Source organism: Aotus nancymaae, unplaced genomic scaffold (assembly GCF_030222135.1).
Source record: "Aotus nancymaae isolate 86718 unplaced genomic scaffold, 86718_ANA_hifiasm-v0.15.2.pri h1tg000076l, whole genome shotgun sequence".
In the NCBI taxonomy this organism is placed as follows: domain Eukaryota; kingdom Metazoa; phylum Chordata; class Mammalia; order Primates; family Aotidae; genus Aotus; species Aotus nancymaae.
In genome coordinates this window covers 17,928,012-17,954,816 of record NW_026988491.1, presented here as the reverse complement: position 1 = coordinate 17,954,816, position 26,805 = coordinate 17,928,012, and the positions used below count along the sequence as shown (strand labels likewise).

Below are 26,805 nucleotides of genomic sequence, written 5' to 3'. Positions count from 1 at the left end.
TAAGGAGCTGGGGCCTGTGTCCTCAGCAGCTTTTCTTATTCAGATGTTGCATTTGGTTGATAGGTACATTTCTATATGCTTCTTTTTTTTTGAGATGGAATCTTGCTCTGTCACCCAGGCTGGAGTGCAGTGGCTTGATCTCAGCTCACTACAACCTCCACCTCCCTGGTTCAAGCAGTTCCTCTGCCTCAGCCTCCCAAGTAGCTGGGATTACAGGCACATGCCACCACATCCAGATAATTTTTTTGTATTTTTTGTAGTGACCGGGTTTCACCATTGTTGGCCAGACTGGTCTCAAACTCCTAACCTCAGGCAATCCACCTGTCTTAGCCTCCCAAAGCTCTGGGATTACAGGCATGAGCCACTGCACCTGGCTGTTTCTTTATTATTATCATTATTATTATTATTATCATTATTATTATTATTTTGAAACAGAGTCTCGCTCTGTCACCCAGGCTGGAGTTCAGTGATGTGATCTCAGCTCACTGCAAACTCCACCTCCCGGGTTAAAGCAATTCTCCTGCCTCAGCCTCCTGAGTAGCTAGGATTACAGGCATCCACCACCACACCTGGCTAATTTTCATATTTTTAATAGAGACAGGGTTTCACCATTTTAGTCAGACTGGTCTTGAACTCCTGACCTCAAGTGATCCACCTACCTAGGCCTCCCAAAGTGTTGGGATTACAGGCATGAACCACCGCGCCCGGCCCATTTCTGCATATTTAGTGTATACATGACTTGATTCTAAGCACCTGTGGTGGTAGGATCTTTAGTCCAAGGGCTATGATTTGCTCTTGCGAGGAATCGGCAGTCCGGGAATCTATAGTATTTCAAAGCCCCTTCCCTTCCTTGCTCCCCTCTCTCTTCTGTTCAACGCTCTTTTCTAAAGCACAGTCACGGCTTGGTGATGGGGAGGAGGAAGGAGGATCCTTTTCCTCCACAGAAGACCTCTGGCGGACAGCCCCTGGGCTTGAGCTTGACCCCAACGTCCATGTGTTCTGTTCCCCTGTTTTAGGCCTTGCATGGAAATAAATGGGACAGGAGAGGGTTCCCCACCCCAGGAGAGTTTTTGGGGCACAGGAACTCAGACCAGGCCCCACCCCCAGCTCCAGGTGGACTTGTCCCCTGGCAGCCCCCGTCCCCTACCACCTCCTTGCCTGCAGGAGAGGCCACCACCTGGGGGAATTTTGGCTTTCCCCAGATGCCCCCACCACCCCCATCAAACAGAAGGCCCGCTTCAAGATCCGAGATGCCAAGTGCCACCTCCAGCCCCACAGGCAGGCACGAGCAAAGGAGACAACCAGGCAGCCGCTGCTGGGTGAGTGGGCCGCCCTGCTGCTAACCCACACCAAGGGGGCTGTGGGAAAGTCCTGATGCCCGGGAGCCGCGGGCCCAGGGTCCAGCAAGTCTGCTTGCCAAGGATGGAGGCCTCTCTCACCTGGCAGCTCTTTACTGAATGAGGTTTCCAAGGACATTCCAGGCCTGGGGAATAGCAGAGGGCAAACTTGGTCCAAGGGGCCCCAGAGGAAGGCACTACCTCTGTCCCCATGAATATTCCTGCTCAAACCAAACAGAGCTCTCTGCACGCAACAGGCTCTGCCCGGGGCCAAGTCTGCCCTGGCCAAACCCTCAGCAGGCCCGGAGCTGGGGGCACAACCTCCTTCATGAATATGTATGAGGCGCCTCCACCTGCAGCAGCATGATGGACCGGGCATGAGACCTGGCTCAGCCACCAGCCCCTCCTGAGACCCTGAGCCGGCCCTGGCCTTCTCCAGCCTCAGTTTCTCCATCTACACCACAGACTGTTAGGCACAGGGGGTCCTGGCCCATGGCACTCTGTGTGCAGAGCTTGGTAGGACCTTGCTCCCTGCCCCATACTGCCTTTGCCACGGTGGTCCTTTCCTTGTCCAGAACACTGCCACGTGACTTTCGTGACCCTCAAGTGTGACTCCTCCAAGAAGAAGCGCCGTGGCCGCAAGTCCCCATCCAAGGAGCTGTCCCACATCACAGCAGAGTTTGAGATCGAGACCAGGATGGAAGAGGCCTCAGGTAGGTAAGGGGTTCTCTCAGGGCTTCTGCAGGCCCGAAGGAGGACGACAGGCTGGGGGTGCTGGTGGGGCCTGCCAGGCATGAGCAGCTCCCACCAGAGCACAGCTGTGGTTCGGGTGGGAGCCCAGCTTCTGGAGAGAGCGCTGAGCCCACGAGCAAAGGGAGCTGGCAGGGGTCAGCACCTGCAGCCCAGGGTAGAAGAGGCAGCCCAAGGCAATGAGAGGGAAGGGCTGGGTGACCACAGAAGTCATATGACCCCTCTCTGCCACTCCACACTCCTGCTGGGGCCTGGGAGGACAAATAGGTGCAGCCTCCCCAGAATGGCTGAGCCGAGGACTGTCCCAGCTCCAGAGGGGGATTCTCATGCTGGCCTGGGTGGTAGAGCAGCGCTTTGCTCTTGGCTATACATGAGCGTCAACCTGTGAATCGTCCATGGCGAAGAGTTGGGATCTGTCAGCAGATGTGTGTGGTGTGGGCCTGGCTGTGGGCTTGGGCACAGCAGAAAGAAAAGTCCCCACCCAGGTAACACTCTGAGCCAGAGAGGCAGACGCACATGCAAACCACCCATTGCCAGGTGATACTCTCAGTGGTGGGGGCACAAGAGCAATGAATGCATAGAGCCCAGGTCTCTCCCCACGGGAAGGCTCAGGAAATGGCTTAGTCTTGCCAAACTCGGTGGCTCACGCCCATAATCCCAGCACTCTGAGAGGCTGAGATGGGTGGATCATTGAGGTCAGGAGTTCGAGACCAGCCTGGCTAACATGGTGAAACCCCATCTCTACTGAAAGTACAAAAATTAGTGGGGCGTGGTGCCAGGAACCTGTAATCCCAGCTACTCAGGAGACTGAGGCTGGAGAATTGCTTGAACCCAGGAGGCAGAAGTTGCAGTGAGCTGAGTTTGTGCCACTGCACTCCAGCCTGGGTGACAGAGCAAGACTCCATCTCCAAAAAAAAAGAAAGAAGGAAATGTCTTAGTCTATTTGCGTTGTTAAAAGGAACACCTGAGGCTGGATGATTTATCAGGAAGAGAGTTGATTGGCTCGTGGCTCTGCAGGCTGTCGGGAAACACGGCAGCAGTGTCTGCATCTGGTGAGGGCCTAAGTTGCTTCTGCTCCTGGAGGAAGGTGAAGAGCAGCCAGAGTCACATGGCAAGAGGAAAGGAGCAAGAGAGAGGGGAGGGGGTGCCTGCCTCTTTTCAACAATCACATCTCATGGGGACTAGTAGAGCCAATGAGAACTCACTACCACAAGGACAGCACCAGGCCATTCACGAGGGACCTACCCCATGAGCCAGACACTCCCACCAGGCCCTACCTCCATGATCGGGGATCAGATTTCAACATGAGTTTTGAAAGGGACAAATATCGAAACCATATCAGGAAGCCTTCCCAGAAGAGGCGCCATTTGAATGAGAGCTTGGAATCAAAGCTCACTGGGTGGAAGAGGTGGCAAGGAATGGCATTCAGGCAGAGGGAATAGAATAGGCAAAGGCACAGAGGTCAGAGAGAGGAGAATATGGCCAACAGTGAGTAGGGCGGAGTGGCTAGACATTGGAATTCACAGGGAGTGTCAGAGTTTAGGGGGATGAGGCTGGCAAGGCTGCATGGGGCTGGACCTCGAAGGGCCTTGGATTCACAGCCAGCGAGCTGGACACTATCCTGCAGACAGTGGCAGTCCTCAAGGGTCTTTGTTCTCCTCAAGAAAGGAGTTCCTGCCCTGTGGGTTGTACCCTGGGGGGTGATGTGTTGCACTGGCAGATGCCTGGATTGCATTCAGATCTGCCGTGTGGCCTTGGGTAGGCCATGCCTCCCAGATCCGCAGCCTCCTCATCTGTCAGATGGTCATGATGGTGGCCCCTCACCCCAGGGCTGTCATGAGAATGTGCTGCGGTGGTCCGAGCCCAATACAGGGCCTGGTGCAGGGAAGCCCTCGGCTAAGAAGGCAGCTGCTAGCAGGGCTGCCAGTGATTCCTGTTCTGTCTCTCCTGCCCCTACAGACACATGTGAAGCGGACTGCTTGCGGAAGCGAGCAGAACAGAGCTTGCAGGCTGCCATCAAGACCCTGCGGAAGACCATTGGCCGGCAGCACTTCTATGTCCAGGTCTCAGGCACTGAGTACGAGGTAGCCCAGAGGCCAGCCAAGGCCCTGGAGGGGCAGGGGACGTGCAGCGCAGGCCAGGTGCTACAGGACAGCAAATGCGGTGAGTCCTCACCCATGGCCACTCAGATGCTGACTCTGTCCTTCCTTGCACATGAGCTGGGGTAAACAGCAGTGGGCACGCAGAGGAGACAGACACATGGAGAGGGGCTGAGAGGCAGAGGCTGCCAGGGAAAGGACTGCAGCCCTCACCATCATCGCTGTCATTCAAAGCTCTTTGCTGGACCTCAGGCATGTGATCAGTCCTGAAGACGAGGGACGAGGAGCAGACAGGACAGCAAGGCCACGGTCCAGGGGCGCGAGGGGCGCGAGGACCAGAACAGGCTCTCTCCAGTCTGGGATGTGGTTCAAGGAAGCTTCCCGGAGGAGGAGAAGTCACGTGAGCTGAGACCTCAGGGCTCCAGGAGCTGGGGAGGCTGAGTCAGGGTTGGAGGACAGAGCAGTGATGTCGTGAGGCCTAGGGCCGATCAGGAGGGCAGCCCTGTGCTGCAGGGAAGCAAGTGGGAGAGCCTGGAGGCAGGACAGGCAGAAGCAGCACTAGCTAGCTAGCCAGACAGTCCTAGCTCTTGGGGAGTTCACATTCCCGTAGGGAAGATGGACGGTAAGCCAGTGAACATGCCCATGGGCACAGTGAGGCCAGAGGCGATGGGGGCCTGGCAGGCAGCAGATGCCACTCTCAGTTCAGCGGGAAACTGCAGGAGTGCTTAAAGCAAGATCACAGGCTCGAGCACTCTGTTATGGGAAACCTGAGTAGAGTGGGGTGGGCCACGGAGGGGGAGGCCTAGCATGAGACGAAGGGCGGGTCCTAGAACCAGGGCGGCACTTTGGAGAGGGAGGTGAGGGAAAGACAGACTTCAAGGATGACTCCAAGGGTTTGGCTACATGAGCAGAGGTGGCATCACTTTCTGATCTGGGGAAACTTGAGGAAGAATGGGCTGGGGGACAGAGTGTGCAGGCTGCACATGTTCAGTTTGAGGCGCTCACACGGCATCCACGTGGAGATGTGGGATGGGCAGCTGGAGCCACAGGTGTAACCTCAAAGAATAGGGTTGGCCAGGGGTGTAAACTGGGAAGTCGTTGGAGAAGAGGTGACGCTTTTGTGGTGAGGGGCAGGGGAAGCCACTGGTAAAGAGGTGACACTTGTGGTGAGGGGCAGGGGAAGCCACTGGTAAAGAGGGGACACTGGGCAAGGGCGGGGAGGGGAAGCTGTTGGAGAAGAGGGGGACAGTTGGCAGGGGAAGGGCCAGATGGGTGAAGCTGGGACTCTGGCTCAGATAGTGGAGAGAGTACAGCTGTCCTAACAAGGAGGGACAAAGAGGGGCTTGGCGATGTCATTCTTCTACTTACAGTAACTTATTTTGGGCTGGGCGTGGTTGCTCACGCCTGTAATCCCAGCAGTTTGGGAAGCCAAGATGGGTGGATCACCTGATGTCAGGAGTTCGAGACCAGCCTGGCCAACACAGTGAAACCCCGTCGCTACTAAAAATACAAAAATTAGCCAAGCATGGTGGTGGGTGCCTGCAATCCCACCTACTGGGGAGGCTGAGACAGGAGAATCACTTGAACCCTGGGAGGTGGAGGTTGCAGTGAGCTGAGATTGTGCCACTGCACTCCAGCCTGGGCAACAGAGCGAAACTCCATCTCAAAAAAAATAACTTATTTTGAAATTATTTCAAACTTTCAGAAACATTGTTGAGCAGAATAGAAAACTTTCATATTTTCTTCACTCAAATTCCCCAGCTGTGCACGTTTGACCCCATCTTCTCCCTCTCTCTCCCATGTGTGCATGCATGTGTGAGTGTGATGCATGTATGCATGTATGTACATGTGCGTATGATGTCTGTATGCATGTGTGCATATGCATGTGTGCATGCATGCAGGCATGAGTGTGATGTGTGTATGCATGTGTATGCATGCATGTGTGAGTGATGTGTATGCATGTGTGCATGCATGTGTGCTGTGTGTATGCATGTGTGTGCATGCATGCATGAGTGATGTGTATGCATGTGTGTGCATGTGTGCGTGCATGAGTGTGATGTGTGTATGCATGTGTGCGTGCATGCACGCATGCGTCAGTGATGTGTATGCATGTGTGTGCATGTGTGCATGCATGAGTGTGATGCGTGTGTGCATGCGTGTGTGCATGTGTGTGATGTCTGTATGCATGTGTGCATGCATGCAGGCATGAGTGTGATGTGTGTATGCATGTGTGTGTGCATGCATGCATGAGTGATGTGTATGCATGTGTGCATGCATGAGTGTGATGTGTGTATGCATGTGTGTGCATGCATGCATGAGTGATGTGTATGCATGTGTGTGCATGTGTGCGTGCATGAGTGTGATGTGTGTATGCATGTGTGTGCATACATGCATGCGTGGGTGATGTGTGTGCATGTGTGCATGCATGAGTGTGATGTGTGTGTGCATGTGTGTGAGTGCATGTGTGCGTGTGATGTCTGTATGCGTGTGTGTGTGTGTGCATGCATGAGTGTGATGCATTTCTCTTTTGTCTTTCTGGTCCCAGCTCCCATCCAGAAAGACATGTCACCCTCCACTGTGTCTTCAGGCTCCTTCAGTCTGGAGCTGCTTCTCCCCTTTCCCTGCCTCTCCTGTCCTTGTCCTGACCTCACGTCTTCTAGACATGCTCAGAGATCCCTCTGGTTTTCCTGGGGACCTGACTCAGGGCCCAGGGTCCTGCAGGAACCTCAGCTTCAAGGCCTGATCCTGGGCATCCCATTCCACCACAGGATTCCCCAGCCCACTGCGGGATACCCCAGCCCACCCCAGCCCACCGCTGACTTCACTTTTACTTGCCGTTTTCCCTCTGTGGCTGATGAGTGTTTTCTGGGGACAGATTCTGAGGTTAGACCAGTATTCTCCTCCTCATCAAACTTCTGCACAACTCCCACCATGTCAGCACCTCTACCATTCCTTCCACGTTCACGAGTCACGTTCTCCTGAAGGAAACCGGGCGGCCATGGCCATTACCTCTGGGTCTGTATCCCTGCAGACTCTGATTCCCCTCATGCATTGCGTTGTGATCGTTCCTGATGTTATTTAGTTTGGCGCTCACTCTGTCCCTAGGGTAGCCAGAGGTACTCCACCAAGCTAGCTCTTGGGTCTTTCTGACCTGCCACCCCCCGACACACACACACTGTGAGCCTCCCCTACTTCAGATCCAGTTCACACTGTCCATCCCCTGGCATCAGCCAGACCCCCAAGGACCCAGGTTCCTTTGAGAGGAGGATGATGGGTAGGAACCAAAATCTGGGCTATTCATTGCTCCCGGAGCACCACTGCCTCTAGACCCTCTCATCAGACAGAACTGGAAAGTACAGGTGTGTATGCACGTGCACAGGTAGGCGTGGGAATCTATAGGGGTGTTCTAAAACCATGAGTTCATGCCGATGCCTCCCGTTCCACACCTCAGGCTCCCTTCTAACCAGCCCGCCCCACTGCCATCTCCACGTTTGTAAGCATCTTCCCCAGCACTGAGCAACGTGGCTCCCTTTCTCCTTAATTCACATATTTACTCAGTTTCCTGACTAACTCATCAGTGGACATATTTGTTCAGTGCAGCCAACCACACTGCGCTGTCTTCAGCCCATCCTCTCCTCACTGTGCCCCTTCGCACCTCCCCCACCGGCCCACGCCTGTCTCAGCCCCAGTCCCTCCGCACTGCCCCACGTCTTCAGGGGCCAACTCCTCCACTCCAGGACAAGGGAGCTTGCTTTGGTATGAAATGACTGTAGAATGTCCAAGTGGCAACATCCAGGAGGCAGTTTGCTAAAGCCAGAGGGCAGGGTTTGGAGCAGAGAGAGGACAGGGGTGGGGGGAGTGAGGCCCACAGGCTTTTACAAGGGGGTGGAGATGAGGGGGGCGTCTGCAGAGGACTCTGAGATGCAGCAGCCAGGGGGCCAGGCTTCATGGCCCTCACAGATGGCTGCCCGATGGGTCCTGCCCCAGGCTCTTCTGGGATGTGTCAGGGGCCCCTCTGTGTCCTTGGAGCCCCAGGGAACAAGGACTGTGCCTATAAGGAAAGCCTAGGCTTGAGCACACAGGAGACCACCCGGCCTCCCGCCTCTGCCTCCAGCAGCCTCTCCACTTTCCTCTGCAGTTGCCTGCGGGCCTGGCACCCACTTCAGCGGTGAGCTCGGCCAGTGTGTGCCATGTTTGCCAGGGACATACCAGGACAGAGAAGGCCAGCTCAGTTGCACACCGTGCCCCAGCAGCGACGGGCTTAGTCTGGCTGGTGCCCGCAATGTGGCGGAATGTGGAGGCAAGTGTGGCCCTACCCTAGAATGAGGGGTGGGGGTGGGGAGTGGACTGGGGCTCCTCCTGTCTCTGATGAGGCTCCTAAAGCAAAGGCCTGAATGCCTGCTGTGACCAGAGAGCATGGTCTTTTCCAAAGTGCTTTGTCCTTTCCAAAGCCTTTCACGATGTCCATGCAGTCACCACTTACAAAGTGCGTTGCAGATCCTAAAGCGTCGGAGCATCTCGGAATGCCCTACAGTACCCAGCCCTACACTGCACTCCATGTACCTGCAGAATTGCATCATGCACTTTGGAAGGGACTTCACAGCGTGCAGGCTCTTCAGCATTTACAAATCAACGCACGCTTTCTAAGGGAGGTACAGAAGTGCCTCCGGTGGACCAGACAGCTTACAGTTGACGGCACATTCCATTATGACCGCAGCGCTTTGCAGAGTGTGTCTTATACTTGGGCAAGATCTTTGCTCTACACAGAGAACTTTATGATGTGCCCCATCGATGGTTTAGAAGGCCCTTTTTCAATTTACCAAACATAATCAGGCTTGCAAAGAGTTTTTCTGTTTCCTTCCCTCTCCCCTCTTAACTCTGCCCCCTGGGAGAGCCCCTTTGAAACATGTGACCTCCCCCTCCACCCGGGGATCCCCTTCCCAACTCCCCAGCAAGGCCTCTTGCTGGTCGACCCCCAGGCCTTCTTGCTGCCAGGAGAAGGAAAGCCAGGCTTGATCAAGGCGGCACAGGAACCGCTGGCAGCATCCAGACCAGGAGCCCTGCCTCCTGCACCCAGGCTGCTGCGTTCTCCTCACCCCATCCCCACCCTAGGCCTTGGGTGCTCAGTGCCTTTTCTAGGGCCAGGCAAGGCCAGGAGCAGGGCCCAAGATCACCCACAGCCTCAGCCCTGAGTCACCCTCCCGCCCACCTGAGCCGTGACCTCTGACTTCCAGGCCAGTGCCCTCCAGGGTTCTTCTCGGCTGACGGCTTCAAGCCCTGCCAGGCCTGCCCCATGGGCACGTACCAGCCCGAGCCCGGGCGCACTGGCTGCTTCCCCTGCGGAGGGGATTTGCTCACCAAGCACGAAGGCACTACCTCCTTCCAGGACTGCGAGGCTAAAGGTGAGCATGCCCCCGCCGCCTGCCCACCCCGAGGGGCAGGGCTGTGCTGCTCAGGAGGCTTCCCCAAACCCCTCTCATCTCTTGCACGTGGCAAACCACCCAACTCAGAGGAGGAGCCTGGAGCTGTCAGGCGTGGGCGTGGGTGACCTACTGTGCCCTGCATTAGGACAGGGATGCCTTATAGCTGAGAGCTTTCTGAGCTCCAGGGGGGAAGCAGCAGCTCCCTGGGGCACTGGGGAGGGCTCTAGGGACAGGAGGCCTTGGGCAAGGTCTAGAAGGGAGGTTTCGAGGGTGAAGAGGGGCAGGAGTGTGGGGGCAGGAGCGGGATCAGGGCGCCACCTCAACTGCTGTCCGTTCAGGGCACCTGGTCCCACCCAGGTCTGCGTCCCCACTTTCCTCACTCACCAACTCCCCCAAGTCCTCCTCACTCTCAGCTGCTGACCCTGCTTCCCCACCACGCTCCCTCTCAGCATCTGTTCGTCTGTCTGGGTAGCCTGGCCCTCAGACCCCTGGAGTCACATCACCAGATACTCCCTGGGCACAAACAAACCGCTCCAAATTTGCCCGTTTAAGAAAAGAATTGAAGCCAGGCATGGTGGCTCATGCCTATAATCCCAGCACTTTGGGAGGCCGAAGTGGGTAGATACCTGAGGTCAGGAATTCGCGGCCAGCCTGGCCAACATGGCAAAACCCCATCTCTTCTAAAAAATATACAAAAAAATACAGAATGCTCAGGCACGGTGGTGTGCACCTGTAATCCCAGCTACTCAGGAGGCTGAGGCAGGAGAATCACATGAACCCGGGAGGTGGAAGTTGCAGTGAGCTGAGATGACACCACTGCAGTCCAGCCTGGGTGACAGAGAAAGGCTCTATCTCAAAAAAAAAAAAAAATGCCCACCCCTAGCCCCCTACCCTGCCACCCTTCAGACTCTGGCTGCCTCTCTGTCCTTCCCTAGCAACCTTGTAGAAAGAGGGTTCGGCCTGGCCGGCCCGCTTCCCCTCATCCCTGCCTCACCTGAGCAACTCTGGCCACGTCATCGCCCCTGCTTTCCCTGAAAACTGCTCCCATCAAGGTGGCCCGTGTGGTCCCTGTGTGGCTGGAGCCAGCATCACATCAATCTGCCGTGTGACCCCCTCACCATGGGCTCTTCCTGGCTGTGGTGGAGCAAGGGTGGTGGGAGGTCATGTGGCGGTGGGAAGAGCCTTAAACTGTGTGCCAAGACAGACCTCAAGGGCATGGGAGGTCCCGGGGACAGAGCTCCCCAGTGCTGGCCTTTCCCCGCACCCCTCCTGTGTCCCCTGGCAGTGCACTGCTCCCCCGGCCACCACTACAACACCACCACCCACCGCTGCGTCCGCTGCCCGGTCGGCAGCTACCAGCCAGAGTTTGGCCAGAACCACTGCATCACCTGTCCAGGCAACACCAGCACGGACTTCGATGGCTCCACCAATGTCACACACTGCAAAAGTGGGTGCTGCTGCTCCGCAGCGGGAAGCCGGGAACGCGGGAGGGGCCGGGCAGGTTGGGGGGCGGGAGGAGACCTGATCCCATGCGAGGTCCACGAGGACACTGTTGACTCCTCCTGCTCCGTCACGTCTGCTCCCGGGCATCCTGCGTGGGTCTGGAGGCCTGTAGCACCAAAGGGACAGCCCTGGCTTGGCCCTGTCTGCGGAGCCACACAGTGGTGCCCCTCATTCATCAGTTCCCACTCCACCCAACACAGCCCGAGCCTCTGCCCTGGGCCAGGCCCTGCTCTAGTTTCTGGGTCTGCTGGGGGAGCTGACAGCTTAGAGGGGCACTGATGGGGCAGGTAGAGAGGTCAGGGCTCCGAGCTCTCTCAGTGCCCCTGACAAGGCCCAGACACAGAGAAATCAGGTGGCCCTGCAGCAAGGCAGCCCGGTAAGAAGGAGCCCCCGGGCTGGGCCTCGGGGAACCACAGGCGTGAATAGTGGCCTGCCCTCCTACTCTGGGGGAAGCCCAGGCAGGGTCCCCAAGGAGGATGGGCTCAGGGCCCGAGGGCTGGTGGAGCAGGGAACAAGAGCACCTGCCAGCCCGCCCTGGGCCTCCCTGGCTGTTAGAGACCTGGCTGGCCAGGGCACCTGCCTAGCAGAGCCTGATGAGGCCCGCGGGCCGCTGTGCCCACAGACCAGCACTGTGGTGGCGAGCTTGGTGACTACACGGGCTACATCGAGTCCCCCAACTACCCTGGCGACTACCCGGCCAACGCGGAATGCGTCTGGCACATCGCGCCGCCCCCAAAGCGCAGGATCCTCATCGTGGTCCCCGAGATCTTCCTGCCCATCGAGGATGAGTGTGGCGATGTTCTGGTCATGAGGAAGAACGGTATGTGGGGCAGAGGGACCAGAGGCAGCCTCAGCCATTCCTGCAGCCCCGTCTCGGTGCGGCTCCACCAGGCGGGATCATTGCCTTCATGGGACAGAGAGGAGGGCCCCAGGGCTCAGAGGGGACCAGACCCTCAGAGTCCACCTGGGAGGCAGGGTTGAAACCCACTTGGGTTTAACAGCTGACTTTACAGAGTTCTGTGGAAAGATCCGGAGAGTTTAGGGTATCCCCTGAGAGTAGATGTGGGGACGTGGTCAGGGCTGGTCTCAACTCCGGCCGCAAGCCAGGCCCTCATCCCAGTGGCGGGACCAACCACAGGGCCCCTTCCCACCGCTTTCTGTTACACCTCTCAAGGCAAGACCTCAGGCTCCAGCTCCACAGGCCTCCTCCTGCCCGCTGAGGTTTGGGGGACCACAGGGCCATCCTATGCACCACACAAGGTACCAGCTCAGAGTGCCCATCCCCACCCCTCTGTGAGCCCCAGACTCCTGGCTCATCAGCCCCCATCAGGGCCTCTTTTGAGACATCAGGGAGCAAAGCTGGAACAGCATGAGAGAGGACTGGACTCAGCAGTGGGTGGGACCGAGTGTGTGCCCAGATGGCCACAGCAGCGGGAATTGCCTGGGAGGCCCCTGAGTGCCCCCTAACGCCAGGCAAATCCCGGAAGCATACCTGGCCAGGGGCCTCGCTGCTGTCAGGCTGTGTGTGCCCATGGGAGCAAGCTCGGTGCTGGAGTGTTAGGGGAGGAAGAGCAGGAACCCAGATGCCTAGAACATCTCTGGGTACACGGCAACCACGGAGACCAGCCAGAGCGGGGGGAGGGGAGGGGCCTAAGGTCTGCTCGGGGCTGCCCGGCTGGAGCTGCGGTATCCTGCGCAGGAGTTACTCAGCATACTGACGAGCAGATGTCAGCATGGCTGATGCAGCTGACTAGCCGAAAGCTGCAGTGTGCAGATGGCTAAGGGACCAGCCCGGGACCACCTTCCCCAACCGTTCCTCTTACCCACTCCCCTGCCTCCAGCATCCCCCTCCCTCTGTCCCCCACCACAAGGCTGAGCTCAAGTGAAGCCCAGCCTCTCCTCAATGAGGGGCTCCTTGGGAAGGTCCCCAAGGAGCTGTGAGTCCTTCCTGAAGAGCCTCTGAGCCGGGAGAGGCTGGGCAGGGCTGGGGGCTCCCGTTTGCAGTTTGGGAAGATTCACTTACCAATCATGTGCTATGCCCACACTGCTGCCCTTGGCTCCTGATTTCCTCCTCAGGAGATCAGGGCTTCGGGGGCTGCACTGACGCATTTGCTCTCAGGGAGAAGGGACTTCCCAAGTCTGTGCCGGTTCATCTCCCACGCCGTCTCCCAGCTTCCACTCCATGCGCCGAGTGCAGGCCTGAGCCCTGTCACAGAGGAGCAGTTAGCTAGAGGGAGACAGAGACCCCCGATAAAGGGGCCTGTGATAAGGGGTTCCCCAGAGCAGAGCAAGATCTTGTGAGGGGAGGAAGGGAGCAGTCAGGGAGGCATAAGGGGGGCAGAGAGATGGGTCTCAGAAGGACAAGTAGGAACCAGGGTTGAGGGCAGGGAAGGGCCTCGGAGGCAGAGGGAACAAGCATGAAGACTAAGCTGTTGTGTTTGGGGGACCAGGCGTTCGGTGCAGGTGCTGGGTGGCAGACTGGGTGGGAGGCGAGAAGCCCAGGGCAGGAGGAGCTGTACACCGCGGCAGCTCAACAATGGTGCTTCGCCCACAGCCTCGCCCACATCCGTCACCACCTACGAGACCTGCCAGACCTACGAGAGGCCCATCGCCTTCACCTCCCGCTCCCGGAAGCTCTGGATCCAGTTCAAATCCAATGAAGGCAACAGCGGCAAAGGCTTCCAAGTGCCCTACGTCACCTACGATGGTAAGGCCCCAACTGTCTTCACGGCCCACTGTGCATAGCTCAGAAAAGGGGCCAGGGAGACACAGATGAGTCGCACGTTCCTGCCCTCAGGGAGCTGTGACCCGGCAGGCACAGACCCAGAAGCAGAACAAACACTCTCAGGGGCCAGAGCCAGACAGGCTGAGGGTGGTACCGGGTGGTACAGGCAAGGCAGAGGCTAGTGGCATCTGCAGGCTTCAGGTGAGGTGCCGCCCAAGCAGGGTTTTGAAGGCTAAATTGGGGGTTCTTGTCTGGGCACAGTGGCTCACACATGTAATTCCAGCACTTAGGAGGCCAAGGTAGATGGATCACCTGAGGTCAGGAGTTCAAGACCAGCCTGGCCATCACTGTGAAACCCTGTCTCTACTAAAAATACAAAAATTAGCCAGGCGTGGTAATGGGCGCCTGTAATCCCAGCTACTCAGGAGGCTGAGGCAGGAGAATCTCTTGAGCCCGGGACACAAAAGTAGCAGTGAGCTGAGATCATGCCACTGCACTCCAGCCTGGGCAACAGAGTGAGACTCTGTCTCGAAAAACAAAATTGGGGAATTCTTAGCAAAACTCCAAGGAGGACAATACAGTTAGAGGGAGCCCCCGCTGAAAGGCACAGAGGCAGAGCTGCGTCCCGCCGTAGCTGGGAGCCTGTGGCTGGAACGGGAGGAGGGCAGAGGCTGGAGGTGAAAGGGGAGCCGGTGGGGTCTCAAGCCCCTCGTCTTCCTCTCCCCCGGCTGACCTGCTGCCCAGAGGACTACCAGCAACTCATAGAGGACATCGTGCGCGATGGGCGCCTGTACGCCTCAGAGAACCACCAGGAGATTTTGAAAGTAAGTGAGTTTATTGGAAGGGAATCGTCGTAACCTTGGGATGGGGCCCGTGATGAGCCAGGGCCGCCCCTGCCTCAGCCCTGGCCTCTGGCCCCTGGCCCCTGGCCCCTGGCCCCTGGCCCCTGGCCCCTGGAGAAGCAAGGGAGGATGGATGGTGATAGGGGAGGAACAGGAGGCCTGGGGGTCCCAGAGCCCTAAGAGCAGGGACTGAGTCCTGCATGTCTGTCCCTCCAGACCAGGAGGCCTGAGGGAAGCTGTTTGGTGGGGATATGCGGACCAGGACCCAGTGATGTGACCTTGGGCAGGCTCTTCGCCAGCTCTCAGCCTCACTCTCCTCATCTGTAGAGGGAGGGTATTCCGGGGGGTACTGTCTCAGAACCAGTGGGATCTACCCAGTGCCACTGTCACTTGGAGCCCCCGTGCTGCTGGGACTGGGTTCCCTCCTCTTCCTGCTTCTGGCTTGGAGAGGCAGGGCCACCTGGTATGTCACATGGTGGGCACTGGCCAGAGGCCCAGAGACCCACCCAGCTCAGCCCTGGGCAGCAGCACTGTCAGCCCAGGAGCCCTGGGTGTGGAGGACAAGGGCAGGGCTGGGGGTGGTGTGCAGGCTCTGAGGGTTCACTGGAGCCCCCCATAGTCGGCCGGTGACGTGCTGCCGCACTCGGCTCCCTGTTTCCTCCTCAGGCTGCGCAGGCAGAAACCAGGGACGCATCCTGGACTCGCCCCCTCCTCCCAATCCCTGTTCCCCCAGCTCCACCCTGGGAGCAGCGCTCCCAAACAGAGCAGTGTCTGAGGCTGCTCTGGGGACACAAAGCTTAGCCGGAGGGGCCGCCCTCCTCCGCAGCAGCTCTCAGCTCCTCACGCTCACCAGGGCCTCTTGGGAACATTCTTCCCCAACTCTTTCCCCAGCGAATGTACCCCCTATCCTTCTCCCTTCAGCTGGGACATCCTGTCGTCCTCTGTGGGGTCTGCCCGGATCTCCCTGACCTGGGCACATCCTTCGCAGACCCTTGGGTCCCAGTGCCCCTCCTTCCTGGCACCCACCAGTACCCACTTTAGGTTTGTTGTGTGAATATTTAGTCCCTGCCCTGCTTGGCGGGGAGGAGCTGCCGGGGTTCATGGTCAACTCTGCCTCCAGGACTGGCACCATGCCCAGCACAGAGGAGGGCAGGAGTGTCTGTCTCCAGGGCATGGGCTTAGGGCACACGTGTGTGTGGTGAGTGTGGGGGAGTGTGTTGACTGTGGTGTATTTGTGGGGGGGGTGTGATAAGTTTGGAGGTGTGTGTCTGCTGTGTGGTGTCTATGTAAGGGTATGTAGTGTGTATATAGGGATACGCATGTAGGGGTGTGTGGGGGTGTTTAGTGTGCATTTTGAGTGGGTGTGGGGTGTGTGGTGTGTGGGTGTGGTGTGTGATGTGTGGGGGTATGTGGTGTGTGTAGGGGTGAGTGTGCAGTGAGTGGGTGTGGTGAGGGGGTGTGGGTATGGTGTGTGTAGGGGTGTGTGGTGAGTGGGTGTATGTTGTGTATATGGGGTGTGTGGTGAGGGGGTGTGGTGGGTGTGGTGTGTGTAGGGGTGTGTGGTGAGTGGGTGTGGTGAAGGGTGTATGGTGTATGTGGTGTGTGTAGGGGTGTGTGATGAGTGGGTGTAGTGTATATGGGGTGTGTGGTGAGGGGGTGTGGTGGGTGTGGTGTGTGTAGGGGTGAGTGGGTGTATGGTGTATGTAGGGGTGTGTGTGGTGAGTGGGGGTGTGGTGTGTGTGGTGTGTGTAGTGGTGAGTGGGTGTATGGTGTGTGTAGGGGTGTGTGGTGAGTGGGGGTGTGGTGTGTGTGGTGTGTGTAGTGGTGAGTGGGTGTATGGTGTGTGTAGGGGTGTGTGGTGAGTGGGGGTGTGGTGTGTGTGGTGTGTGTAGTGAGTGGGGTGTATGGTGTGTGTAGGGGTGTGGTGAGTGGGGGTGGGGTGGGTGTGGTATGTGTAGGGGTGAGTAGGTGTATGGTGTGTGTAGGGGTGTGTGTGGTGAGTGGGGGTGTGGTGGATGTGGTGTGTGTAGTGGTGAGTGGGTGTATGGTGTGTGTAGGGGTGTGTGTTGTGAGTGGGGGTGTGGTGTGGTGTGTGTAGGGGTGAGTGTGTGGTGAGTGGGTAAGGCGTGTATATGGGGGGTATGTAGAGGTGTGCTAGATGTGTGTGGGGTGTGGTGGGTGTGTACGCAGAGAGAGGTGTGTGTGCCAGGACAGGCCCGCCCCAGAGACAGCAGATGTGGCCACAGTTACCAGGACAAGGAGCCCTCATGCCCCAGCGCTGGTAGTCGCCATTTGCTGAGCAGCTTCCCTGGGCCAGGCTCTGGGGACTCCGTCAGGAACCATACCTCCACCAGACCTTACCTCTGCTCTGTGGTTTCTGCCCAGCGTGGCAGCCAGTGCCCCACTAGAGAGATGAGACACTGGGGCTCAGAGAGGGCGGGGACTGCGTCTGCTCTCCAGAGGCCGCTGCGGGAAAACAGTCCCCCATTTGCTGCCTAGATCCCCGCAGCAAATCTGTACCGCTGAGGACAGGCTCTCTGCTTACGCCAGTACAGATCATTTTCCTCGCAGCCCTGGAAAGAGGCATCATGACCTCTCTGCGCAGGGAAGAATGAAATTCAGAGCAGCAGAGCGGTGTCCCCGAGGTTCAGGGGCCAGCAAGCAGGCCTGAAGTGATGATTTGGGATCTGCCGGCTGCGAAGCCTGTGCTCTTGGCGGACTGTTCTGTTTGCAAATGTTGGTTGTGTTGTTTTGGAACCCTTTGTTAATAAAATCTTTTTTTTTTTTTTTTTTGAGAAAGAGTCTCACTCTGTCGCCCAGGCTGGAATGCAGTAGCATACTCTCAGCTCACTGCAACCTCCGCCTCCCGGTTTCAAGCGATTCTCCTACCTCAGCCTCCCAAGTAGCTTGGATTACAAGGCACATGCCACCACACCTGGCTAATTTTTGTATTTTTAGTGGAGATAGGGTTTCACCACGTTGGTCAGGCTGGTCTCAAACTCCTGACATCAGGTGATCTGCCCACCTAGGCTCCCAAAATGCTGGGATTACAGGCATGAGCCACTGCGCCTGACCTTTAATAAAATCTTACTGGAATCCCAAGAGTTAATGTCAATGGTCTATTTAAAAACCAGTTGGGCTGGGTGTGGTAGCTCACACCTGTAATCCCAGCTACTTGGGAGGCTGAGTTGTGAGAATCACTTGAACCCAGGAGGCAGAGTTTGCAGTGAGCCAAGATCACTGTACTCCAGCCTGGGCGACAGAGTGAGACTCAGTCTCAAAATAATAATAATAACAACCAGTTATGGCCAGGCGCAGTGACTCACGCCTGTCTGTAATCCCAGCACTTTGGGAGGCCGAGGCAGGTGGATCACCTGAGGTCAGGAGTCCAAGACCAACCTAGCCAACATGGTGAAACCTCATCTCTACTGAAAAGATAAAACTTAGCCAGGCATGGTGGCATGTGTCTGTAGTCCTAGCTACTCGGAAGGCTGAGGCAGAATTGCTTGAACTCAGGAGGCGGAGTGTAGTGAGCTGAGATACACTCTAGCCCACTGCACTCCAGCCTGGGTGACAGAGCAAGATTCTGCCTCAAAAAATAAATAAATAAATAAAAACCAGTTACACTATTAAAACCAAAAGAAGCTCTGTGGTTTTAGAGCTCTGTGGTCTAGAGCCCTCTACCAGCCAGCCCAACTCACCCAGCCTGGCAACGTCCCGCAGACCCTACAGGCGCAAGCCTCCCCCACCTCTCCTGCCCACTCTATCTTGCAGGACAAGAAGTTGATCAAGGCCCTGTTTGATGTGCTGGCCCATCCCCAGAACTACTTCAAGTACACAGCCCAGGAGTCCAAGGAGATGTTCCCACGGTCCTTCATCAAACTGCTGCGCTCCAAAGTGTCTCGGTTCCTGCGGCCCTACAAATAACCAGGGGGAGTGGCCCTGCCTGGGGCTGGCCTGGTCCATGGAGGACGCACCTGCCCTCCACAGCAGGAGCTGCACAGGCCTCCACATCGCCTTGGGAACCCCATGGCACTCCCCTTCAGGGAAGCCGACCAGCCCGTGGAGACCAAGCCCAGGCACCCTTCGGACCCGCCACCCCAGTGGGAGCACCCTGCTTCAGGAAGCCTCCCTCCCTCCCTCTGCCTGGCGTTTCAGGATCCGGAAGGCATGGTCATCCGAGGCCAGGCGGAGGGAGGAGGGGGCCAAGGCGCCATCGGGGGAGGTGGATGAGCCTGTGCCAGCATCCTCGGGCCCCACACTCTGCCAACTCCTCCAGCCACAGGCAAGGCCACCACTCCAGGCTGTTGGGCTCCCAGGATTCTGTGATGGGGCGGAACAGAGCTGCTAGGGGAGGAGACTGTAGGTTTCTGCTTCCCTTCGACAGAACGTTTAATGAAGTACTCTATATGTATAAATATGAATATAAAATATATATATATACTTCTATTTGTGGGTACTTTAGGAAAATGCTCTTTGGTCACTGTAAATATGAATCGTGACCCTATGCCTTCCCGCATGAGCCCAGTGAGTCCCAGCAGCTCTAAGCCTCCCTGGATGATTAAACAACTCCTCCCAGCCTTTGCCCTTCTGTCTCTGTGAGGCAGGGAACCCCCAGGGCTGGGGGAGCACAGCTTGCCTTGGACTTGCTTCAGAATGGGAATTCTTCGAGAACTGGGCTTGGAGGCTCTGCTGGAGTATCGGCCCAGCCCCAGTCCCCTTGCCAGCAACATCACTGCCCTCGGACGAGACTCAGTGGAAGACACTTTCCCCTTGGACCCATTCCCAGAAGGTGCAGGGGCCCAGCAATAAACCGCAGAAGGGGCCTTGGCTCTGACCCTGTGGCAGTGACCTTGGGGTCCGTGCTGTGCCCACGCATCACCAGGAAGCAAGGCCTTGCTCACAGGAGCACAGGCTGTGCTACCACAAGGGGCCTCAGAGCAGCCAGTGAGGGAAGGGAGAGAGCGGAGCTGACTGTCAGAGTCAGAGGCCTGGCTCCCAGCACAGCCTCCTCTCGCTACACCATGCTGTCCCTGCTCAGAGGGAAACCTCTTTCCTTTTGTGTCAAGGAAAGAGGCTTAATTGACTTCCAGTTCCACATGGCTGGGGAGGCCTCAGGAAACTTGCAATCACGGCAGAGGATGAAGGGGAAGCAAGAACCTCTTCACAAGGCGGCAGGAGAGAGCAGTGCAAGCAGGGGAATGCCGGGAGAAAGGGAAGTCTGGGCTGTGACCGAGTGCTTGTGTCCTGCCCGGCCGGGAGGCCAGCACCTGGGATGGAGCCAGCAGAACTCTGAGGTCCAGGAAGCCTCGCCTGCTCGTCATCTGCCTACGGGCTGTGGACCTGCATGAGAAATGGTCTGTATTTTTCAAGTTAAGAAATACTGACAATCCCAAGTAGCATGGGAGAATCTTAAAACGAACTCCAGTCTTCAGCTCAAAGTTGCCTCTCGGGTTCCTCCTGGTTGCCCCCAGGCCCAGCCTGGCTGCCGAGAACCAAACGCAGTTTGAGAGGCTGTGGCACACAGCACTGCACAGATGGAGGCGGCAAGTGAGGTCCCTCTAGGCTTGGTGACGAGGGAGGCAGGTCATCACATGTTCTACAGCCCGAAAGAGGGCTCGCAGCTCAGGAATTACTCACGTGTACCCGCAGCAGCGTGGTCCCCAGCCTGGCTGCTGCTGCCATCAGCCGCCTTCTCTGCTGAAGTCCAACTCAAGCTGGAGAGAGTGGAGCCTCTGCACTTGGTGGGTAAGTCAGTGTCCATTAACAAGCCATGCCGGGGGCCACACTGCCCCTCCTCTGGTCACAGTCCTCGCAGGCCAGCCCTGGTTTCTGGAAGGAGGCCTCCCTCCCTCCCTTTGTCAAGAGATCAGTCATCCCCAAGATGAGAGAGGAGCGTCCTTCTGAATGAGCCTGAGCAACAGCTCCTGAGGGGATGCCAGGAGGGGTGTCACCTCTTCATGAGTGTTCTCCAAAGAAACAGAACCCAGAAGACACAGGTAGATATGTGAGGGGCTGCATTACAGGAACTGGCTCACGGATTTCTAGAGGCCAAGAAGTTCCACCATCTGCCATCTGCCAGCTGGAGCCCAGGAGAAGCCACACCCTAACTCAGTCTGAGTTCAAAGCCTGAGAAGCCAGGGGCCACCCTGTGAGTCCCAGCATCCAGCGCCCCAAGAACTAGGACGATGGCTGTCCCAACTCCAAGAGAGAGGATTCTCCCTTCCTCCACCTTCTGTCCTATCTAGGCCCTCAACAGATTGGATGGAGTGGATGTCTTCACTCAGATGCTAACCTCTTCTGGAAATGCCCTCATGTTTTCCCAGCTAGCTAGGTCTCCCTTCACCCAGCCAAGACCACCGTGAAATCAACCATCACACTTAAGGGTTTTTAAATCCTTTCCAAAAACAGAAAGAACTCTTCACCTCTCTGAGCTCTTTCTGCAGTTCCTTTGGGTGGTTTCTGAAAGTTGCCACCCACATACCCACAGATCCATGCCCACCACCCCTCCCCTCATGTTCCACGACTCGCCACCATGGTCAGACCCTGCCCAGTATGCCCGGGGCAGAGTTAGATGGGCAGATGCAGATGCGGCCCAGTCTTCGTCCTGCTCTCCCTCGCAAGCTGTTCTGTAGCTCCCAGCCATGAGAGCCCATGAGGAGCGTGAGGGCGCCAGCAGCCCCTCTGGGCCTCCCACACCATCTGGGTGACTTGAAATCCAGGGCTGGACACTGTCTTGAGCCTCCACATTGGCCTCACGCTGCGGAACGTGGGGGTCCCCCCGTTCAACTAGAGCCGACAGAGCAGGATGGTCCCAAGGAGAGCTCCATGGACAGCAAAACACATTTCTTCCCATTGGCGTTCCGTCGAAGCCAACGGCAGCTTGACTGACATGAGGTGGCCGCTCCACCTGGTCCAAGGCGGAGGCATAGAGAAAAGGGAAGTGGGGAACAAGGACGGGGCCAGGTAGGACGGATCCAGGTAGGATCCGTCACAAGGCCCAAGAAAAGACTCAAGCTGAGGGCGGAGCGTGCAGGAGGCCCCGGGCTCTCTGGGGGGAAGCCGGCACCGCCCCTCCTCAACTGTGGCCTGAGCAGCTGACGCGGTCCCCAGTGCTGCATGCTGTGCTCCAGGGAGAGGAGCAAGGGGCAGGCTGCTGGGAGTCCCCGCTCCGCCATCTGGCCAGGACGGAGGCAGCGGCCCAGTCTCCAGGCTTCTCTGAGCTTGGGTCAGCTCCTAGTAAAACATTGCACCCCAGGGAACCGGAGACCTCTGTGAAGACGGGCATGGAAAACGGGGTGTCTCCCGCACAGCTCCCAGGAGTCAGGTGGGACCCGGGCGTGAGAGGATCTTTCTGTCCCACATTCCTGGCATCCCCCCAAGTTTGTTTCTACTTTCCAGAAACCACTGAAACGGAAGTAGCCTGCTGCAGGGTTTCGAGGCCGGCCAGGCGCTCTGTGAGTGAGGGCTCCCATAGCCGCTGAGGGCAGCCCGCAGCCAGGCGGCCTCACCCGCTGCCCAGAATGAGACTGCCCTTTCCCAGTCCTTCCCCTTGCCACAGTCTCACCACCGCGCCAACCTCCTTCCTTCGCTCTGGCTCTCCACCGGCCTGTCGGGCAGCAGAATCAGCCTACGCTCCCCAGCCTTGGTGCCCCTGCCCCACACAGGTCATCCTGGCCAAGCGGTGACCAGTTTCCCAAATGCTCACTCCCCAAGGCGACAGTGTGGCCCACTCCTCCTCCACGTCCATGGTGGCCCAGGCAGCAGGGCCCACGGTGGAGGCCTCAGGCAGCTTTCTCTCCGGCTACCCATTGGCTTGGGACAGATACACAGATAAAGTAGAGCGGAAACATGGTCCAAGACATCCCCAGACAAGGAGGGCACAAGAGGCCACATTCAAAAGCCCTGGGAGAGAAGCCTTTTCCCTGCCTCTGGCTAGCGTGCTTTTCTGTCTGAATGGCCTCCCTTTCATGCATGCTCAAGAGACGCACGGTCCGCAGGCAGCCTCTCGGTGAAGCCCCTCCCCTGGGCTTGTCCACAGCAGGAGGCCCCTGGCCTGTCCAAGCCATAGCAATGCTTAGTTTACATTTTTGGAGTTGAATCTTATTCCAGTGCCTCCACCACCCACAGCAGTAAAATAAGACACTGAAATAAGTTGAGTCATTTAGCGAGCACCTCCTGTGTGCCAGGCTCCTAGAAAGACAGGGAGCCAGTGCCCTGCACAGACGACAAACTGTTCCGGACAGCAGACACACTGCCCCAGACAGCCTGCTCAACTCACCTGGCACAATGCATGCCCTGCAGGGAGAAGCCCTCCTTCTCACCCAGGGAGTCCAGCCATTGTCACCTTCCCTGGTCCATACTCAGGAAATCTGGTCGCCCTGGCAAACTGCACCTGACATTGAGGTCCCTTTTCTTCACCAAAGATGCACAGGTGTCCGTACCGAGCCGATGTCATTCAAGCCAAGCACAGAGGATGTGATGGGAGATGGAGGGAGGACGTGGAGAGAGAGTAGGGAGCTCCTATTCTCCCATGGCTATCTCTGCCACGTGGCACCCACATATCCCTGGCCCTTCCAGGAGAAAGTCCTGGGCAGGCAGAGCTGGAGTTGGCCTGATCCCACCTGCCTTGCTCTTGGAAAGGACATCAGGTGTGGGCAAAGCATCCTTGGAGCCCAGACAGCACAGGCCTGGCCCATGTGCCTTCCCAGCACCTGCTGCGATGGCCTCAAGGCCGCCCCAGCCCCTGCTGCACCACACCACTCAGAGCCCCTGGGTGAGCCCCCTGGAATTGTCTGCATGCCCTAAGCCCCAACAGGAAGAAGGGAAAGGAGGGAAAGCTGACGCTCACTCAATGCCCACTGTGTGCCAGGCTCTGGGCTCAACACTCTGATATCCACACATCTCATTCTCCCAGCCTGTGTGGACAGTGGGGTTAAGCTCATTCTTTAGATGTGGAAATGAAGGCTCCAGGAGACCGCAGGACATGCCCAAGGCAAAGAGTTCTTAGTTCCTGGATTTGAGAATCAAGTGCAAGTCCATCTACTCCCAGGGTGGGAAAGGTCTCTAAAACGTTGATCAGTCTGATGTTTACACACTGGAAACCGGGCCAGGTCAGCCAGGGTGGTGGAGTCCAGAGACAGAGATAAGGCTGCAGGCAGGAGAGAGAACAGCGAGGATTCAGGGCCAGGGTGACTTCAGTGACATTCCCTCCCTCCTTAAGCATGAAAAATCGTTCGGATAAAGGACAGCTTCTGCCTTCCCTACCAGGCAGACGGGACACTCACCGTGCCAGCGTGAGCAGACACAGCCAGGGGTTCAAGTGCCCTTGCCAAGTGTCCTGCTGCTCTCAGGGAGGCCCCGGCACAGCCTGCAGAGATGCAAGTGAGAGAATGTCCGGTGCCCTCCCCTCAGCAGACAGGTGGCAGGAAGCAGAGGGAGGAAGGGGGAGCTGACCGATGCTGGGTGTCTTGTTCCGCTGAGGTCAGAACCTCCAACAGGCCGAGCAGACCCAGGCCACGTTGCTCGGGGAACAGGACACCAGGGCGCTGGACTGGAGACCCGCAGCCTTCACTTCTGGCTCCTGTGGGGGCGCTGTACTGTCCAGGCCCTTGGCAGTGACTCTGCCTGCAAGAATGACAAATGCCAGCATAACCACATCTTCCATTTAGTTGCCGCAACTATTCAGTTTTATCCATCATGTCCTCCGTATGCATGTAATGAAACATTTGTGAAAATCACTTTAATAATAAACAGGAAATGAACCTAAATATTGCTCTTTTCTCTTATTCAGTAGAAGTCATGAGTTGGGGGGAAATGCTAACTGGAATCCAGAAAAGAAAAATAATGGAAGAAATTTCACGACGCTATGGAGGGCTGAAAGAAAGGAGCTGAGAACCCTCTGGAAAGCAAAGCAGCGAGCCTGAGATCTGCACGCAGAGGCAGGGGGGCGCCCATATTTAGGAAACAGGCATGTTCCTGACTGGCAGAAAGCAAAATGCCCATATTTCAAATCCCATTTCCCCACATTACACATGCCGAAACCAGAGTTGTTCTTTTACACTGGGGCTTTAATCTGAAAGTCATGGTCACAGTGAGCCTCAGGGAATCTATGACTTCTCGAAATTAGCCATGCAGTGCTGTGTGTGTGTGTGTGTGTGTGTGTGCACGCACACACACATGTACAGGTACGTATTTCTATTTCTCTGGGAATATGGCTCACAGCTTTCCTCAGGTTCTAAAAGAAATCTAGGTCCAGGTGCAGTGGCTCACACCTATAATCCCAGCACTTTGGGAGGCCAAGGCAGGAGGACTGCAGGCGTCCAGGAGTTCGAGACTAGCCTGGGCAACATGGTGAGACCCGATCTCTACAAAAAATGAGAAATGAAAAATAAGAACTGAGCAAAAGACATATACATGCATTTCGCAGAAGAAGAAACAGGATGGCCAATTACCATTTGAAAAGGTGCTCAACCTCATTAATAATCATGGAAATACAGGCTGCTCTGCCCAGGAATAGCCAGGCTTTTGTTTCTGTTTCTTTACTCTAATAAACTTGCTTTCACACATGCAAAAGACAACAAAAATATACCATGGTAGCGCTAGGTTGGCAAAACAAAAATGTGATAAAATCAGAATCAGAGAGGATATAGATCAACTTACTATACACAAATGGGGAATCTCTTATGTGTGTGTTTGTGTGTGTGTGTGTGTACCAGGAAATATACAAAAATATTCATAGCCTCATATTTATTAGAGCAAAAAGCTTAAGATAACCTAAGTCTCTTACTGGAAGACTGAATCATAGTCACATAGTTAAATACTACATAGCTATGAAAATTAATTCACATCCTGCTACAAAAGGGATCTATCTTAAAAACATAATGTGCAGGAACAAGACGAAGATGTGCGCTCACACCACTCTACTGGAGGTCTAGTCAGGACAACTAGGCAGGAAAAAATATAAAGGGCATCCAGATTGGAAAGGAAACAAAATTATCCGTTTGCACATGTCCTGATCTTGTATATGGAAAATACTTAAGGAATCCATAAATAACTGTTAGAGCCAATGAAATTCACAAGGTTACAGGACATAAGATCACTATATAAAAGTCAGTTGTAGGCTGGGCACAGTGGCTCACGCCTGTAATCCCAGCACTTTGGGAGGCCAAGGTGGGTGGAGAGCCTGAGCTCAGGAGTTGAAGACCAGCCAGGGCAATAGGGTAAAACCTTGTCTCTACCGAAAATACAAAAAATTAGCCAAGCATGGTGGCGCACACCTGTGGTCCAGCTACTCTCGAGGCTGAGTTGGGAGGATGGCTTGAGCCTAGGAGGCAGAGATTGCAATGAGCCAAGATCCAGCCACTGCACTCCAGCCTGAGTGACAGAGTAAGACCTCGTCTCAAAAAAACAAAAGAAATTAAAGAAGATCTGTATTTGTGGGTTGGAAAACAATATTGTTAAGATGACAATATTCCCCAAATTGATCTACAGATTCAACATGATCCCTATCAAAATCCTGGCTGACTTCATGCACTAGCTGACATGTGAGTCCTAAAATTCACAGAGAAATGCAGGGGACCCATAGTAGCCAAACAGCCTTGAAAAAGAACAAAGTTGGGAGGATTCGACTTCTCATTTTTAAAACTACAAGCTTACATTAATCAAGATTGTGCAGTACAGGCCTAAGGATAGACATATAGATCAGTGAAATAGAATTCAGAGTCCAGAAATGAACCCTTAAATTTATCATCCATCAGTTGGTTTTCAACAAGAGTGCTGATACCATTCAATGGAGGGGAAAACAGTCTTTTCAACAAATGGTACTAGAACAACTGGATATTTGCATGCGAAAGAAGAAAGTTGGACCCCAACCTCATATACAGAAAAATCAACTCAAAGTGATCAAGGGCCAAAATGTAACAGCTAAAACTATTAAACGCTTAGAAAAAGACAGGTAAATAAATCCTTGTGATCTTGAATTAGGCAATGGCTTCTTAAATGTAACATACAAATTATAAGCCGCCAAAGAAAAAAATACATAAATTGAACTTCACCAAAATTGAAAACTTGTACTTCAAAGGACACTGTGAAGAAAGTGAAAAGATAACTCACAGAACGGGAAGG

The 26,805-nt window shown here is 55.9% G+C and overlaps 1 protein-coding gene across 2 annotated transcripts in view; it reads left to right on the top strand.

Moving 5' to 3' along the window:
• Nucleotides 1-24,449, top strand: part of SCUBE1 (signal peptide, CUB domain and EGF like domain containing 1) — a 143,016-nt gene extending 118,567 nt beyond the window's left edge. For both annotated transcript variants that reach the window (XM_021668664.2, XM_021668663.2), the window contains 10 exons: nucleotides 1,203-1,319; nucleotides 1,913-2,050; nucleotides 4,047-4,250; nucleotides 8,325-8,486; nucleotides 9,421-9,588; nucleotides 10,895-11,056; nucleotides 11,735-11,932; nucleotides 13,667-13,819; nucleotides 14,582-14,661; nucleotides 18,454-24,449. In XM_021668664.2, the coding sequence (XP_021524339.2) occupies nucleotides 1,203-1,319; nucleotides 1,913-2,050; nucleotides 4,047-4,250; nucleotides 8,325-8,486; nucleotides 9,421-9,588; nucleotides 10,895-11,056; nucleotides 11,735-11,932; nucleotides 13,667-13,819; nucleotides 14,582-14,661; nucleotides 18,454-18,606 (1,535 nt within the window). In that variant the 3' untranslated portion in view covers nucleotides 18,607-24,449. The remainder of the gene's footprint in view (nucleotides 1-1,202; nucleotides 1,320-1,912; nucleotides 2,051-4,046; nucleotides 4,251-8,324; nucleotides 8,487-9,420; nucleotides 9,589-10,894; nucleotides 11,057-11,734; nucleotides 11,933-13,666; nucleotides 13,820-14,581; nucleotides 14,662-18,453) is intronic.
• The last annotated feature ends 2,356 nt before the right edge of the window (nucleotides 24,450-26,805 follow it).